The sequence below is a fragment of the Plasmodium gaboni genome, chromosome 1, assembly GCF_001602025.1.
Source record: "Plasmodium gaboni strain SY75 chromosome 1, whole genome shotgun sequence".
Classification (NCBI taxonomy): domain Eukaryota; phylum Apicomplexa; class Aconoidasida; order Haemosporida; family Plasmodiidae; genus Plasmodium; species Plasmodium gaboni.
In genome coordinates, this window is record NC_031481.1 from 86,502 (window position 1) to 106,866 (window position 20,365).

Here is a 20,365-nt window from a genome sequence, read left to right on the forward strand (position 1 = left end):
AAAAAAAATGAACAGAATAAAGATAATATATCAACAAGAAATAGTAATCATAATAATGCACATACATCTATTGGTAAAAATAAAAAAGATCTTAACAATATGTCCGCCAGCAAAAATATGATGGATGAAAATATTCATAAAACAAAAAACAGCAACAACAACATCAACAATAATAATAATAATAATAATAATAATTGTAGTAGTAGTAGTAGTAGTAGTAGTGATACAGATGCTGTAGAAAGACAAAATAATAATCTTCCTTATTCTTCAAATAATAATATGAAAAAAAAAAAAAAAAAAAAAAAAAAATTAAAAGAAAAATTAAATAATAATATTAAACATAATGATATAATTACAAAGTCTTGTATGTTTCCAGCAAACAAAATAATAAAAAATGATCAGTTTGAAGATTACGAAATAAAAAATTCAAAACATCTCTTACATAAAAATGTTAATAATATATATAACCAATGTGAACAGAATTTGTCTCTTCATGAAGATGTTTTAAAAGATTTATTAGCAAAAGGAGAATATAATGAACAACACATGATCAAAAAAAAAAAAATTAAAAATAATAAAATAAATAAAAAGATTTTAGATAATAAAGAAACGTTTTTACATACACAAATACCAGAGACATATGATAACATACATACATATATAGTTGATAATAGGAAGAATAAATATTCCCCTAGTGATGATGAAAATAAAGACAATGCTTCAAAAGAGGAGAGGGCTCATCCTTTAAAAAAAAAAATCAAAGGTAAAAAAAATATTAAGAGCAATATAAAAAGGGTACCTCGAAATAAGGAGAATAAACAGGAAAGAACAAGAAGAATTCAAAATGACAATAGTGATAATAATAATAATAATAATAATGATAATCTTAATAGTGATGAAGGTGATGACAATAATGGTAATGATAATAGTTATGATGAAAGTGATATTTATGATGAGAACAATAACAGTACTGATAATGATAATGATAATGATAATTCGACAAATGAAAACTTCAATGATCAAGAAGAAAATATAAGTGATGATCACTACCAACAAAGTAATAGTGATAATACAAATAAAGAAAATAAAATGAATATTAAAAGAAGAACCAGCTTTGATAAAGACAAAATGAGATATACAATACATAATATTGAAGATATAAAAAAAAAATCCAAAAAAATTATGAACAAAAATGAAAACGAAAAGTATTTATATAATAGTGATTATATGAATGGTTCATATGATTTCGTGATGCAAAAAAAAAAGGAAAAAAAAAAAAAAAAACAACAAGAAAGTGAAAATCAAAATGAAAAAGAAAAAGAAAAACATAATGACTATTATAATAATAACGATCGACATGATAATCGTAATAAATTCAATAAAGATAATTATAATAATAAAGACAACGTTCTTGTTAATGATCAACCTTTTAATTATACTAAACGTAAAGGAAAAAAAAAAAATAAAAACGATACATTAAAAGATCAATATAATGATGAAAATATAAAAGAATATTTTCATACCTTAATAGAAGGACAAGTCTCTAAAAACATTAAAAACAAAAAAAAAAAAAATTCGCAAAGAGATTGTAGTCTCAATAAATCGAATAAAGAAAAAGGAATAAAAAAAGAACGAATATTACACAATAAACATTTTAAAGATACTGATTCAGAAGAAGATCAGAACAACAAAAATAAAAAAAAAAATAAAAATAATATTTATTTAAAAAAAAATTATGATCAAGAAAATGAAAAAGATAATAATGAATATGAAAACGAAAAAAGTTATATTAAAATGTCACGTCCATATTATGAAGAAGATGAAACATCATATCGTAAACAAAATATTAAAGAATGGTCTTCATATACAAAATATAAAGAAAATAAATTAAATTTGGATGATGAAGTAATTGTGAATAAAGGAAATGACCAACAATTAAACCGTATCAATAAAAATGAAAAAAATAAAGAAGAGGACAAATATGATAAATACAAAAAAGATAATAAAAATCAAACAGATGACCCACTATATGATAATATTAAAAATTACGATAATGATAATAAAGGATTAGAATTCTTTTCAAATAATTTCTTTCATATTAAAAAATTTATAGAAAAAAAAGATAGTGAAAATGTTCACATGTCAAAAATTGAAAATTCACAAAAAGAAGAAGAATTAAATCTTAAAAAAAATAACCTGAACAGTTCAGGTAAAACAGAAAAACTTGAAAAATTCTTAGGAATATATAAAGAAAATAATGAAGCTATGGATTTTTATAAAAGTGTATTGATAGAAGAAAATAATAATATGAATAGATCAAAAAGTATGATAAATAAAAATGGTTTGAATGATGATCATCGTCATAAGGATAATATATCTAAAATAAATCGTTATAATAGTGATGACACATATATAAAAGTGCAGAATAATAATGATAATGAAAAGGAAATATATAATTCTGACCTTTCAAATGATAATAATAAAAAGAGTAACAACAACAACAACAATAATAATAATAATAATAATAATAACAATAATAATAACAACAACAATAATAATATCCATAATAATAATAGTGGTGATAAGAATCATCGTAATAATTATAATAATAATGATATATATATGTGTAAAAATGTAAAAAATATAATTTTATCATTAGAATTAAGTAATGAAGAAAAAATTAACGAAGTGAGAAAAATTTTATTTTATTCATCCAGTGATGAAAAGAAATATATTATGAATGAAATATTAAATATATTATATATATATCCACAATTATATGTTTCTTGTATTATTAGTTTGTTTTATTTATTTATATTAGATAATGATATTTTTGAAAGACATTTTAATGCTGATGATTTAGTTTACTTGTTTAATGAAAAAATTGATTTTAGATATGCTGAGTGGTTCTTAAAAACATATTTATTTTATAAATATAAATATTCTGATAATACATACACCAAGGGATCTACATATTATATAAAGAAGGGTTCTCCAAGAAATAGTATCAAAAGAGAGGGAAGCTATATGTATGTAGATGAAAATATCAAGTTAGATAATATAAAAAAAAATGATTTGAATGAAGGAAACCAAAAAGGTGTTGATGATAATAAAATGGATGATAATAAAATTGATGATAATAAAATTGACGATAATAAAATTGATGATGATAATAATAAAACTCATGGTTATGACGATGATGATAATAATAATCAGAATAGTTATAATACGAATGGCTCAACAAATATAAAAAAAATTCATAAAAACACGTTTGATCCTTTTTTTGAGAAACATAGTAATAGCTCACTTATAGATTCAGGAGATGATTACTTGTGTGATATTAATAATTTATCAAATAATAAAAAAGATATAAATATTTTATGGACCTATTTTGAAAGTTCTAAATGTGTTGGTTATAATGAATGTAAAACATTATTAAGTTTATGTTTAAAAAATGAAAATGAGACAAGTATTAATAATATTAGTGCTTCTAAGGTTAGAAGTCTAGTTATATCGATATGGTCGAATATACCCTCATCAAAACCTAAACGTTCATTTATAAAATTAATATTTAATTGGATAAATAATAAAAAAGATGATTTATATAAAAAAAAAAATTTATTTTATTTATTAAAATCTGAAAAGAAAAATAATAAGAATTTATCAAAAATTTGTTTTAATTATTTCTTAAATTATCTAATTAAATATAAAGATAATTGTTCAAATGATATTATATATATATTATATCTGATAGATGAAAATGAATTAAAAATATATTCTAGAAATTTTATTCAAAATCATAAAATAAATTTTAATCAGTTTATATCTATATGGAATATTATGTGTATATTATTTTGGGATACAGATGAAATTAATAATTTTATATTTTTACAAAAAAATAAATATTATTATTATGATTTTATGTTAATATTTTTAAAAACTTTTTATGATTATATAAATGTAAATAGAGACATGAGAGAAATTATGAAAATGAAACTGAAAAAGACATTTCTCACAGAATATCATCAAGATACTGAATCACCTGAAGAACATATGTCTACTTATCAAGAAAAAAAAGATGCTTATAATAAAGACGATCGTTTAAGTTATATGAAGAAAATGTCACTCTCCAATTCATCTATAAATAAAGAAGACAAACATGAGGATCAAAATGAATATCTTAATCTTTTTGATATTGAAAATATAATTAATAATTTTAATTTCACTGATTTTGTAAATAATGAGATAAGTAAAGACAATTATTTTGATTCTTTTTTTGCAGCGAGTAATATGCCTATCCCCAGCATGTCCAATATATCTCTGACAGGTGAGTCGATGAAAAATTAAATAAATAAATATATATATATATATATATATTATATTATATTATATTATATTTTTTTTTTTTTTTTTTTTTTTTTTTTTTTTTTTTTTTTTTTTTTAGGAACACATACAAGTCAACATGACAAGAACGCACGTCATAATTACAACTCGCCATTCTGTCATCCTCTATGGAGAAATCGTCAAGAAAAAGAACGAGATTTACAAAGAATGAAAGAAGAAGAAGAAAGATTAAAAAGAAGAGGAGGAGGGGTACCAGTAACAGAAGCTTATGATATAGAAAATTTAATTTTTTTAGGAATATGTATAAAAATAGTAATATGTAGAATATCTAATTTATTAAATGCTAAATCTTGTTTACAACAATTTCATTATTTTCTAAATCACAAAAAGTTAGGTTTAAAAATATTTAAATATTCAAATATTATCTTAGTTTATTTTATTCCTTTTTTTAAAAAATATTATTTCTTATGGAAATTTATTGAACATGAAATAGATAAAGACATTATGAATCTTATAAAATATATTATGGATCACTTAGAAAATATGCAAGTAGAAAATATACCTTTAAGTATATGTAATATTAATCATAATTCTAGTCACATGAATCAAGGTATATCAAATCAGAATGGAACTGAACGTATATATACTGAAAATTTACATAATATAAATAATAATATAAATAATAATGTCAATAATATATATAATAATAACAAATGTGGACCCTCTTCTTATCGTCATACACAAAATATTCATCATAATATAAATAGTATACATAATAACAGTGTTAATAATAATTTTAATAAAAAGAATGATCATCATATACGTGATAAGATAGAAAAAAACAAAAGTGATATATATTTATTAAAATCAACAAAAAATAATATGCCATTTGATCATAATGGACGTCTTACTAATAGTAACATTAATTTTATGAAGAATAAAAATTTGCTCATATCTAAACAGGAAGAAGAAAAATATAAAAGTTTTCAGAGTTTGAATTATAATAGAATCAAACATAATAATAATAATAGTATACAGGCAAATAATATCCAAATGAATAATATTACCTTAAATAATAATAATATAAACTTATTAAAATATAAAAATGATCAAAACAAACAAGGAGAATATTTTAATCTAAACAATATGAAATATTCATTATATGGAAAAAATAAAAATAATATGAATAATGATAATATAACAAAACATATATTCAACGAAAAAAATAATAATAAAGATGATTATATTGGACCCTTCAATAATAATTCATCATATGATATAAATGAAGAAGATGATGAACATTATATTTCATATGATGATATGTTTAGAAATTATGATAGTGAAGAGAGTAATATATCAAATAGTAAAAATACATCAGAAAATTTTAATGTAAAAGATTTTATTACGAATTTGCATTTTACTAACTTGGATGATGATAGTAATATTATATCCAAAAATTTTTTTTCTTCAAAAAAAATAAATGATCAAAAATGTCAACCAAAATGTGAACCAAAATATGACCCAAAATATGAACCAAAATATGACCCAAAATATGACCCAAAATATGACCCAAAATATGAACCAAAATATGAACCAAAATATGACCCAAAATATGACCCAAAATATGAACCAAAATATGAACATCAAGGATCATCTATAAAAAATCAAAATAACAAATTAATAAACAAAAGCAAATATGATCCTTTCGCATCCTCTTCAGAATCATCTAACTACAATGAAGACAAAAATATTATGTATATGTATTCAAATGAACAAAATTATAAGAATTCGAAAAAAATATTATCTGAAAAAAAAAAAAAAAAAAGCCAAACAATAAATCATATTAATCGTATGGATTCTAATCGACCACATACAAATGAAGAATATCAAGAAAAAGATCAATCCACAAGCTTAATTGGAAGTTTAGGAAGAGAAGATTCTTTTGATAAAACGTCACATAAAGATAATCATTTTGATCATCATAAAAATAATCATTTTGATCATAATAAAAATAATCATTTTGATCATCATAAAAATAATCATTTGGATCTAACTAATAATCATATTATAAAAAATGGAAAACACATGAGAAATATAAAACCTCGATGTAGTAATGATGATAATAGTACATCAAAATATGAAGAACATGTTAACGAACATATGATAGGTAAACATACAAACAGAAGAAATTCTTTGTATTCATATCCTACACAAATAAATAAAATGTCTGATCAAATGGAAAATCAAAAGGTAAAAAAAAATACAAGCCTAGAAAAAAATATTCATCATATGAATGATAATTATGACGAAATAAATTTTACTGAAAAGTATTTTGAGAACGACTACTACGGGTCAGACCAACATGATAAGCAGAATGATGGTATGAATAATATGAATAATATGAATAATATGGATCATATGAATCGTGTGAATCCTATGAATCATATGAATCATATGAATCGTTTAAATCATAATAATATTAATGATGCTCGAGGGGGAGGAGTTAAAATAAAAAAATATTTAATGCTACCTGTAGATAAATTTACATTTGAACATATGAGTAAAAGAAATTATCCACATCCACCTGTAGGACTAATGAATCTAGGAAATACATGTTATTTAAATAGTTTATTACAAGCGTTATATAGTACTGTGTCTTTTATAGTAAATTTATTTTTGTTTAAAATAAATCAAACGAATAATAAGGTCATGACAACAGATCGTGCTAATTATGAAATGTATAGAGTTCAAATGTATAAGCAAAATGGAAATCTCGAATTAGATTATTTTTTAGAAGAAATCAAATCTTTTTTTAAAAATATGTTAACAACAGATAAGTCATATATATCTGCAGATAGAGTTTTAAATATGTTACCTGTTGAACTAAATAATAGAAATCAACAAGATGTAACAGAAGTTTTTAGATATATATTTGATAAATTAGGTGGATCAGAAAAAGAATTCTTAAGATTAATTTTCTCAGGGGTTGTAATGCAAAAAGTACAATGTCAAAAATGTCTATTCATTTCAAAAACAAAAGAAATAATACATGATCTCTCATTCCCTGTACCTATAAGTACCAATGAAAAATTATCAATTCAAAAGTTTTTTGATACATTTATTCAGAAAGAAAAAATATACGGAAATAATAAATACAAATGTTCAAGATGTAATAAAAAAAGAAATGCCTTAAAGTGGAATGAAATCATATCACCTCCTTGTCACTTGATACTAATCCTTAACCGGTAACAAAAAAAAAAAAAAAAAAAAAAAAAAAAAAAATCAGTCAAAATGAGGAAGCATATATATATATATATATATATTTATTTATTTATTTATATATTTATTTATTTATATTTTTTTTATATTAGTTATAATTGGTCGTTTAGCTCGAACGAAAAAAAGAAAATCAAGACGCACGTTAAAATAAACTCAAAAATTGTAGTTAATAATTTTGACTACAAATTATATGGAGCAATAATACATGGTGGGATATCAGCATCATCAGGACATTATTATTATATAGGGAAAAAATCAGAAAGACAAAATAAAAAAAAAAGTTCATGGTATCAAATGAATGATTCTATAGTGACAAAAGCAAATTCAAAAATGATTAATAAAATATCAAAAGATTTATCAAATGATCACACTCCATATGTTTTGTTTTATCGTTGTAAGCAAGCACCAATATCTCCAGATTTGTACTTCTAACAAAAATATCTATATAATATATATGTATATATATTTATATATAATAAAATATGTATTTTGTATTTTACATTTTATATTTTATATAATTTTTATCCAATTCATGTTAATTTTTCTTTTTTTTTTTGTGTGTTATTTTAATTAAATTATGAATTAAGAGGAGAGAAAGGAAAAAAAAAAAAAAAAGAAATTCCTTTTTTTTTTTTTCTTTTTTTCTTCCATATGTTTTTGTGTAAATATATAATATTTTTTTCTGTGATTTTTTGTTATTACACATATATGTATAATTATAAATAATATATATGTAATCTCATAATGATTTATTCCGATTAAAATTTTCTTTTTCTTTGTTAATTTTATTTTGTTAATATTTATATAAACTTTGTTTAATATATATATATATTTATTTATTTTTATTTTAATATTTAATTTTTATATTTTTTATAGATTTTTTTAATAACCCATTTGTATTATATGAATAAACTCATATATATAAATATAAATATATATATATATATATATTTATATATATATATATAATATATATATTTTTTATATGTCCTTTTTGTATATTACATATTAATATGTTTAATATATTTGTATTTTTGTGAATACACAAAATGTGGGCATAAAGGAATCACAATAAATTGTTAGATATATGTATGTTATGTTATATATATTAAAAAAATATATACATATTATATATATTAATATATATATTAATATATATATATATGTAATTCCTCAAAGAATAATGTCTTGGTAACAATATTTGTATTTGCAAAAAAATGAACCACATACAAAAAGAAAATAATAAGAATAATTATAGTATTGTATTTTATGCCCTTTCGACGTGTACATTTAAAAATATGAAAAAAAAAAAAAAAAGAAAAGAAAAGGAAAGGAAAGAAAAACAATTTATTTTTATCAATTCAAAAATGAAAACATAATATATATTAATTGGTATACATATATATATATATATATATATATATATATATATTTTTTGGTTTAATGTTAATTGTGCTTTTATTTTTTTTTACAAAATATATCATTATATATACAATCTCTTCTAATTACACATATTGAGCAAAAAAAAAAAAAAAAAAAAAAATAAATTAAATTAAATAAAATAAATATAATAAAATATAATATAATATAATAAAATAATAATGTTATTGTTAACTTATATTTTATAATATATTCTTTATGCTTTTATTTTTTTTTATTTTCTCATATTCTTTTATATAAATAATATGTCAGTTACCACATTTTGTACTGTACCAAAAACTGACAAGTGCAATATTTATATTTCAAAAAGGGCTTTCTCTGTGTTTATATTTTATTTTTCTTTTTTTTTATTCTTCCAATTTTATTTTGTATGTCCATCATTTAGTGTTATCATTCATGAAAGTAAAAAAAAAAAAACTACCATGAGAAGAAAGACTCCAATACTACAATTATTTGAAAATTGTATAACAACAAAAAAAAATGGAAATTTTTATTCTTCAAAAAGATATATAACTAATTATTATAATGTCCCTTTAAAAATCCAAAAAAAAAATCAAGTGCCAAATGTTATGAAATCTTTTTTTTTGTATGGACCAAATGGAAAATATAATTATGTTACAAATATTATTAAAGAAAAGAATAAAACACCTTTTTCATTTTTCTTATATAATAAATATTTCTTAGCAAACGCACAGATAAAAAAATGTAATTATCATCAAGAAATTAATAAAATGAATATCAAAAAGGATGGCAATAAAAAAATATATATTCACACAAAAAGGGATACAAATCAAAGTGATACAAATCAAAGTCATATAAATCAAAGTCATATAAATCAAAGTCATATAAATCAAAGTGATACAAACCAAAGTGATATAAATCAAAGTGATACAAATCAAAGTGATACAAATCAAAGTGATACAAACCAAAGTGATATAAATCATAGTGATACAAACCAAAGTGATACAAACCAAAGTTATACAAATCAACCAAATGAGAAAAAATCTGAAAATTTTAATGATGTAAAAAATCCAAATGATAGAGATACAAAAAAAATATTATATTTAATTAACCCACGTGGATTCTGCAAAGGTGTTAGTAGAGCTATAGAAACAGTAGAAGAGTGCTTAAAACTGTTTAAACCCCCTATATATGTAAAACATAAAATAGTTCATAATGATATTGTTTGTAAACGATTAGAAGAAGAAGGAGCAATATTTATTGAAGATTTAAATGATGTTCCAGATGAAAGTATATTAATATATTCAGCACATGGTATTAGTCCTCAAATAAGAGAAATAGCAAAAAAAAAAAAATTAATAGAAATAGATGCTACATGTCCTCTTGTTAATAAAGTACATGTATATGTAAAAATGAAATCTAAAGAAAATTATGATATTATTCTTATAGGATATAAAAATCATGTAGAAGTTATAGGTACATATAATGAAGCACCACATTGTACACATATTGTTGAAAATATTAATGATGTAGAGAAATTAAATTTCCAAACAAATAAAAAATTATTCTATGTAACACAAACAACATTAAGTATGGATGATTGTGCACTTATTGTTCAAAAACTTAAAAATAAATACCCACATATTGAAACAATACCTAGTGGATCCATATGTTATGCTACAACAAATAGACAAACAGCTCTTAATCAAATATGCACAAAATGTGATCTAACTATAGTTGTTGGTAGTTCTTCATCTTCTAATGCAAAAAAATTAGTTTATTCATCACAAATTAGAAATGTACCAGCTGTATTACTTAATACAGTAAATGATTTAGATCATCAGATACTTCATAATGTTAATAAAATCGCATTAACATCAGCAGCATCAACACCAGAAGAAGAAACACAAAAATTTGTGAACCTACTAACAAACCATCCCTTTAATTATACCTTACAATATTTTGACGGTGTTCAAGAAAATGTACCCAAATGGAAGCTTCCAAAAAATCTCATGGACATGATAAAAGAAAGGGAGCAACGAAAAAAATAAAATATACATATAAATAAAATATACATATACATATAAATAATATATACATATAAATAAATTAAAACCTTTATTTTCTTTTTTAAGTTCTTTATATATTTTTTTTTTTTTTTTTTTTTTTTTTTTTTTTTTTTTTGTGTCATCCCCTTATATATTATTAATAAAAAAATTAACATTTGTTAATAGTTTGGCTTTTATTTTTTCCCCATAACACTAACAAAATTAAAGTCTTATAAATAAATAAAATATATATTAATACAGAGTAAAAGATAAAAAAAAAAAAAAAAAAAACACCACATAATTTGAATTTATATATATATATATATATATATATATATATTTTAATTGTCTATTATGGATACATGATGACGCCAATATTTGACTGAGTCTAAATATTTTTCTCGATTTAAATGAACTCCACTTCCTCCTTCTGTTATTAATGTATTTCTTAACATAGTGATTGGAGTCATAGGTAATTCATAATCTTCATTTTGAGCTTTGATACATATAATTGAATAATCACAATTTGAAATATTTTTTGGTTTATTTTTCATTTCTTTATTTTCTTTATCTATTTGATCTTTAGAATATAGAATAAGATCTAGATATTTAGCTTTCATTATTTGATCTTTTATATCTTTTTTACATAACCAACGAACTAATACAGGTAATTCATTATCTCTTCTAGATATATAATCTGTTTTTATTAAATCTCTATTCTTATTATTTATTTCCATTGTTTCTATAGTTGCATCTGTAAAGTTTTCTATAAATATATGTTTACAAAATTCTGCATATCCAGGTAATACTTTTATTTTTCTTTCTTTTATTAATTCATTTACTTTAATAATAAATTTATCTTTATTATATGGTATATATGAACAGGATTTATTTTTTTCATCAAACTGTTTATGACAAAACTCATCTAAATCGACCTCACAAAAATCCATGTTTAAATTATTTAATTCGATATCTTTCTTAGAATTTATTATTATATTTCTTCTTTTATTTAAAAAAAAGCTTCTCTTATTATTTAAAAATAAAACTTTACTTCTACCATAAAATATAATATTCTTGCTTCTATACATATGTTTTATGCAGCACATATGTTGTATATTATTCAAAAAAAAATAAATATATATATAAATTAATAAAAGCAAAATGGGAACCATCAATTTATTCTTAATGATCTAAAAAGCACGTTCAACTATTATGAAAAATATATATATATATAATATATATATATGTATATGTTAATATATATAATATATTTATTTTTTTTATGTATATGTAAATATTAGGTCAAAACGTACCTTTAAAAAAAAAAAAAAAAAAAAAAAAAAAAATATATTAATATATATATATATATATATATACTATTCATATATTTTTAATTCTATATATAATCTATATTGGAAGGTACAAAATATTGGAAATATTAATAAAGTGCTTTTTTAAAAAAAAAAAAAAAAAAAAAAAAAAAAAAATACATTTAATATATTTTCATTTTGTTAAAAAAAAAAAATTATCAAATGATTTCCTTTTTTTTAATTTTAGAAAATAATATTTGTTTGTAGAACATATAAAATATATATATATATTATAATATATTATTATTGAACAGTAAAAGTACCACACATAAATAAAAATATATATATACAACATATACATATATATATATATATATATATATATATATATTTATTTATATAACAAAAGAATAAGCTTATTATGATTATAATAAAATGTCTAGGAAATTTTAGAAATATAAATAAAGTGTCCCTTTCTTTTTATTCTACACAATATATTAAACCTTTTCCCTTTTTTTCTTATTATCATATTAACAATAAAAAGAAAAAGGAGAAGCCAATTTATGCTACACTCATAAGCAACAAAATATCACACTTTACTACTTATAATGAAAATATAAGAATAAAAAAAAAAAAAAAAAAAGAAAAAAATCATATATATGTAACCAAAAAAAAATGTGATATTCAAAATAATGATATCATATATCATTCTGATAATTTTGACGAGGTAGACAAATATAACATCAATAATGAAATAAACGAAAATAGAATAAAAAGTGATATTATTAATTTAATAAATAATATAAAAAATATAAATAATATACAAAATGGACATATAAATGTAAATATAAATGTAATAAATGAATTGATGAATATTATTCTTCATGTAAATTATAATATAAATTGTTTTTTTAATTTAAAAAAAAAATATGTTATAGGATTTTTATGGTCAATGGTAAAATGTATAAATATAATAGAACATGAAAAATTATTTGATCAAAATATAATAACACATTTAAAATATTTTTTTATTTTTTTATCTAATAAAGTTATTCAAAAGAATCTTTTAGAATCTTTATATCATCCAGTTGATATAAAACAATTTATTTTTTCATTTCTTAATATTAAATTAAATGAAAATAATATAAAAGCAATTGATTCTATAAAAATACATGACCTTGACAATTTTATAAAATATTTAAAATGTTATCCATATGAAGTTAAATTATCTCATAAAAGTGAAACCAAAGAAAAAATAGAAACAAACATATTTTATCAAGAAAATAATGAAAAACAAAAAATTAAAAATAACAAAAAAGAAAATAATAATAATCAAAATGAACATGGCAATCATATATCCGACCAGATACAAAATAAATATTTACCTTTACTTCAAGAATGCATAGATATAAATTTAGTTATACACTCTATATATTCATATATATGTGATAAAATAAAAATAATAAATATGGAAATAAAGACTGTGATTGATTTTTTAGAGCTAGCTAATAAAAATTCTAAAAATGGTGTGAGTTCGAATATAAGTAATATTTTGTTATATAAAATACAACATAAAAACAATTACAATAATAATTATTATAATAATAATGATAATATTTATTATCATAATAATAATGATAATATTTGTCATCATAATAATAGTACCGTTAGTATTTATAATTTTTCTGTTTTTCAGGTATGTAGATTTATTAACATCATTATAAATTACAACATCAAACAAACAAATAAATTTATTTCTTCTATTATAAATATATTGTCATATGAACAATATTACCCAACGAAAGATAAAATAAATTATTATAATTTTAATCAATACTTATCTCATAATGTTTATAATGAAAATGTAGATATACAAAATGATAATATTATACATGTAAGTGCACCTAAGCATTTGTGTAACAAGTGGTTATATAAAGCAACTCCAAGAGACATAGCTTCTCTCATACGAGATATTTCTAGACTTAATTTTATGAATTATCATTTTTATAATATTTTAATTGAGGCTTTTTTTATTAAAACGGATCCAAACAAAAATGGATACACAACTTATGGCAATAGAAATAATAACACGAGCAAAAATAACGAAGCCAAAATAAAAGACAACATCAACATTAACATCAACAATAATAATAATAGTAATAATAATAATCATTATTATTATGGTAGTAAGACCATTTGTCGTAAGAATAATAATACAACCCATTTCTCATCACAATCTAATCAAAATTTACAACTTGAAGATATAAGAAACTATGTTGATATTTTAACAGCCCTATCTAATATTAATTATACACATAATAAATATATTAACTTTTTTATTAATAAAATAATTAAGGATGAAAAAAACTCAGTTCTTTTCTTTAACAAGAAAAATATACAAAATGTTGTTATAACTTTAAGAAATCTCCTTTTATTAATATACAAAGAAAATGATATTATAAATAAAATGATTCATTTTATAGTTACAAATAATAATCACATTAATATTAAACAACTAATCATGATATATTATTCTTTATATAATTATATTAACAAAATATTTCATATGGAAAATATAAAATATGTTGGTAATCCAAGTCAAATCTTTTTCAATATAAGTGATGAAAAGAATAACATAACACATAATAATATAACATATAATAATACAACAAATAATTATAATAAATTACATATACATCATGATGATGTGATGAGTAATAATAAATATAATGCAATGAAAGAAAAAGAACATAACTTTTCCTATATTTCTATAGAATATATAAAACAATATATACATCATTATATGTTTAAAATATTCCATATTATCTTTATAAAAAAAGAACATATAGATTCTTTACAAGGTCTAGTTAATTTTTATTATGCAACATCATATAGTATAAATAATTTATCTTTACAAATGTATCAGTTTTTTTATGAACATTTTTCTTATATATTAGATACAAAAAAAAAAGGAAAAGAAAATATCATACTAGAAACTATTTTACAAATATTTTTATTTCATTATAAAAATAATATAGTACATAAAAAGTTTTTAATATCTTTATTAAATTTTATGAATGCTAATATATTAGTAGATCTAGACAATTTATATACAATCACTTCAATAGCACATCACTTTAATATTATAAATGAAGATTTTCTTAATACAAATATCAATTTTATAAATAAAGAAATAAATAAAATAGAAAATATAAAAGGACCTACTCCAACAGATGATAACATATCGATTAATATAAACAAAACAAAAAAAGAAAAAAATTATATATATTATAACAATGATGAGAATAAAGAACATATAGATATATCACATAGTGATAAACAAGATGATATATATAAATACAATCAATTAGATAATACAAATATTAATAATATAAAGAATGTAAATGTTTATAAAAAGAATATGATAAATGATAATAATGAAAAATATTATACAAACAAAGTAATGAAATGCATATTTTTTTTAATCACAAATAACACATTCCTAAATACTTCCATAAGAAATTTTATAAAAATATTAGTCCTATTAAAAAAAATGTTTAAAAAAAAAACCCATTTTAATGATGAAGAATATAAAATAACACAACAAATATTTTTGTCTTTAAATATTTATTGTAAGAGAAAAGAAAATGTGAAAAAATATATGAACCATAAAATAAATAGTAGAAATAATCATGATATCCATTTTTATATTCGACATCATTTTTTTATACCTTACACAATATTAAAAAATATTGTTAAACGAAATATTGTATCACATAAAAAGGTACATATATCTAGCTTTCAATATAAATTATCTGATTATTTTAATAAAAAAAAAATTATGTATAGATCAGAATATTATTTAAAACATGGATTAATAGTAGATTTTTTAATTCTAAAAAATAATAAACCATTCTTATTATTAGAAATTGATGGAATTTATCATTTTAATATATCTACTGATGTTGGTGACTATGATATAATACATAATAATATGTTACTTTTAAAAAATGGAAAAACATTATTCCGTAATAATATATTAGAATCTTTTGATCATCTCAAATTTTTATCAATTCCTTGGTACTTCTTTCTACAAACACAATGGATCAAAAAATTGGATATCTTGTTGAATGAAAATGGATTGTTCTAAAAAATAAAACATATTTTTATATAATAATATTATGTTTATATATCCCCATTGTGGCATAATAAATAAATAAATAAATATATATATATATATATATATATATATTATTGAAAACAATAAAATATTATTTTTAATATATTTTTTTTTTTTTTTTTTTTTTTTTTATATATAACTGATTAATTCTCTTTTTAGTGTACATCCCACATCAATAAGAAAAAAAATATAACAAATAAATACATACATATATACATATATATATATATATAGGTATAACATTCTGTCCACTTTGTATATATAATTAAATTATTTTTGTCCTTGACTTTTAATTTTTAAGCAACAAATAATAAGCATATATAGACACTTATATTTATCCGATTAAATAAATATATAATATATATAATATATATATATATATATATGTTAATTATTTTTTTTTTTTTTATTTTCTTTATTTTTTCTTCAAAAGTATGGACATAAACAAATTATCTCTTACAAAAAAATATATGTTATTTAGTTTATTTTGTGTTTATATTATAACATGCGTTGGTATTTTTTTTAATTGGATTTCTCTATCAGATTTTTTTTTTCATGGGAACGTATATATAAATGATTGTAATAATATATATGAATCTTCAGAATATAAAAGAACATATAAATGTGAAGAACAAGATAAAAAAGTTCAAGCACTTTATCCTATAATATTATGTTCCAATTTTATTATGTCTGCTATATCAGGTACATTTTTTGATTATTTCGGGCCTAAAATAACAGCTTTATTTGGTCATGTGTGTAATATAATATCTTGGATTCTTATAGGATTACAAAAAGAAAATAGTAATATAATAATTTTTGGGTCAATTTTCTTAGGGTTATCTAGTGATTGTTCATTTATACCTTTGTTAAGTTTAATTTATTTATTTCCAAGAAATCATACTATATATACTGTTATTTTAGGATGTTGTGCTTCCTTAAGTTTTAGCATACCTATATTCTTAGATTTATTTTCAAAAGATGGGGATGAAAAATCTTTTCAACTAGTTTGCTTCTTATATTGTTTCATAATTTTAGTTCCTTTTTTTTTTATTCTCATCATATTCTTACCATGGCAGCATATAAACTATGATACGTCAAACAAGAAAGAGCAATCTTTTAATAACACACTGGATCAATTAAAAGGTTATATCATATCGAATAAATCTCTAAATTTAAGTTTTAATAATTTTTCCAGTGCCATCACAGAGGAACATATCGATGAAGATCAAGAAGGAGGGAGTTCATTTGGAAGGTGGATGTATCAAGAGAGTGAAAAAAGTAAATCAAAAAGTGAATCAAAAAGTAATACTGGACCAATGATACAACAAAATGAAGTTAATATAATTAATAAATATAATATGAATGATATATCATGTGATAATCATAATAATAATAATAATAATTATTATTATAATGGTGTAAATTTTAATAATAATACAATAAATATTATGAATAAAAAAAACAAGTCAGCTAATATTTATTCATTAGAAGATATGGAAAATAATTCAAACGTATTGAATGTTTATAAAAATAACCCTTTAAATATATCAGTAAAAAATATGAGTCAAATTATATATACGAATAGCTCAATGAATTCCTCTCATTTAGTCTTGAGAAAAAGTAACGATAAGTTAAATGATCATATGAAATATAATACAAATGATTTAATAAGCAATATGTCAAATAATAATAAAATAAATAATTATATAAGTGATGAGAAATATTATAAAGATATATATTATATAGATGATAAAAATGACAATAAACAAAATGGTATAAAATATAATCTAAGAAATGACATCAAAAATGGAATTAAGATGGAAAACTCGATTGAGATGAAAAAGAAAAAATATATATATTCGTTTATCCATATATCAACCTTATGGAAAGAAATAAAGATCATCTTTTTTTCTTTAAAATATTTAAGTATATGTTATTATTTTACAATATATAATTTATCTTTAGTTAATTATAATGAATGTGCAAAATTATTTTTTAAAAATTATGAAGATATACAAAATATGTTGAAAATATTTGGACCTTTATCAGTTATACCGTGTGCATTATTTGGTATATTAATTCAAAAAATACATATACTAATATTAATATTTATATTATTAATTAATAGTATATTAATGTATGTATTTGCCCTTATTAAATATAAACTATTTTCATATTTTAGTGCATTTTCATATCTAATAGTAACAGGATGTTATACTACACAATTATATTGTTATATTCAAATTATGTTTCCTACTAACCATTTTGGTAAAATAGCTGGAACAACTAGTATGATAAGTGGTCTATTATCTTTATTAAATATACCTATTTATAATTACTATATTGTAGATTATAACAATAATGATCCTACTCCTTTCGCATATTTTGTAATACTACTCTTACTGTCAACATTTCCTCTTCTCTATCTTATTTATAAAAAATGTCAAAATTAAAACTATAATATTACATTGCTTACTTCAAGGCCATACATCCAACAAAATATATATATATATATATATATGTGTGGGTGCTACTACATTTTGATGTTAATACAAAAAAGTAATAATAAAATAAAACGGGTAATATACATTATGAAGTTTTTTAAAGAGACAAATATTATTTTATTTAATTTTTTTTTTTTTTATCATTGTGTAGAAATGGATAAGCAATAATTGATGTATATACACACATATATATGTTCATATGTGCATGTTTTTATATGCTTTATTTATTCGTTACCCTTAAAAAGAGAATAATGAATATGTTCACACACAAACATATATATATATATATATATATATATATATTTATTTATTTATATGCTCACAGATATAAAACCCTACTAAATATTATTTTTCCAGAAAGAGATTTAATGTTTTCACATACATATATATTTATATATTATATATAATATTTTTTTACAAGTTAAAATTTTTAACATAATATCATATCGAGAAATGATTTATATAATATTACAAACATTATAAAGAATCAATAAGAAAGGAAGGAAATAATTTAAAGGAACAAAAAATAAAATAAAATAAAATAATAAAACAAGAATAAATATAAAAATAAGCGAAAGATAATTTTTTCTTTTTCTTTTACAAAAATTAAAATGAAAAAATAGTTTTTCCACTTTAATCTTATAATTTCATATAATATATCATCACCTAAATATTAGACATATTAGACAAAATTAAGAAAAATATAAATTACATAAAAAAAAAAAAAAAAAATTCTATATCAAAAAAATAAATTATATAACGTTATATTCTTCCTTATTTTTACTATCAAAATATATTAGTTTGTTTTTTTTTTTTATTTTTTATATTTAATTAGTCTTATTTTAGAAGATATACTGAAATATCACATATTATATATTTTTAAACATATTAATAGAGAAAAAATAATAATAAAATAAAAATAAGACGTTACAAATAAATGATCCAAACATATTATAACTTGTTTTGTTATTTAAAACTACACGCCTTTTTTTTTTTTTTTTTTTTTTTTTCTTGAATATTTAATAATTTTATATGGATATATAATGGAGACCATAATATCAAATTTGGTTTATTTACTTTTTGAAGATTTCTCCTTTTTTTTTAAAAAAAAGAAAAGAAAAAAAGAAAAAAGGAAAAGGAAACAACCAAGCAAATAACCTAACAAATAATATATAAATAAATATGGTAGGATGATTTATTCCTAAATTAATAAAATAAAAATAAAAAAAATACCTAAGGAACACTCCAATGAAAATTATTATAATATATATATAATATGTATATTATATAATATATATA

General features: G+C 19.8%; 5 protein-coding genes across 5 annotated transcripts; 4 read left to right on the top strand and 1 right to left on the bottom strand.

Annotated features, from left to right (window-relative positions):
* On the top strand, nt 1-8,055 carry PGSY75_0104300 (putative ubiquitin carboxyl-terminal hydrolase 1; the record flags this gene model as incomplete). Its single annotated transcript, XM_018783599.1, has 3 exons — nt 1-4,327; nt 4,445-7,589; nt 7,716-8,055. Coding segments are annotated over 3 exons (7,812 nt in total), but the record flags the coding sequence as incomplete, so codon positions are not given.
* A 1,253-nt stretch (nt 8,056-9,308) lies between these two features.
* On the top strand, nt 9,309-11,075 carry PGSY75_0104400 (4-hydroxy-3-methylbut-2-enyl diphosphate reductase; the record flags this gene model as incomplete). The annotated part of the gene is made up of 1 exon (XM_018783600.1): nt 9,309-11,075. The coding sequence occupies one exon, from the start codon at nt 9,309-9,311 to the stop codon at nt 11,073-11,075; it is 1,767 nt and encodes a 588-aa protein (XP_018643884.1).
* A 338-nt stretch (nt 11,076-11,413) lies between these two features.
* Nucleotides 11,414-12,244, bottom strand: PGSY75_0104500 (conserved protein, unknown function; the record flags this gene model as incomplete). Its single annotated transcript, XM_018783601.1, has 1 exon — nt 11,414-12,244. The coding sequence occupies one exon, from the start codon at nt 12,242-12,244 to the stop codon at nt 11,414-11,416; it is 831 nt and encodes a 276-aa protein (XP_018643885.1).
* A 559-nt stretch (nt 12,245-12,803) lies between these two features.
* PGSY75_0104600 (hypothetical protein) lies at nt 12,804-16,532 on the top strand (the record flags this gene model as incomplete). Its single annotated transcript, XM_018783602.1, has 1 exon — nt 12,804-16,532. One exon carries the CDS (start codon nt 12,804-12,806, stop codon nt 16,530-16,532), a length of 3,729 nt encoding a protein of 1,242 aa, XP_018643886.1.
* Nucleotides 16,533-16,996: 464 nt separating this feature from the next.
* PGSY75_0104700 (putative transporter) lies at nt 16,997-19,015 on the top strand (the record flags this gene model as incomplete). Its single annotated transcript, XM_018783603.1, has 1 exon — nt 16,997-19,015. The coding sequence occupies one exon, from the start codon at nt 16,997-16,999 to the stop codon at nt 19,013-19,015; it is 2,019 nt and encodes a 672-aa protein (XP_018643887.1).
* Between the last annotated feature and the right edge of the window lie 1,350 nt (nt 19,016-20,365).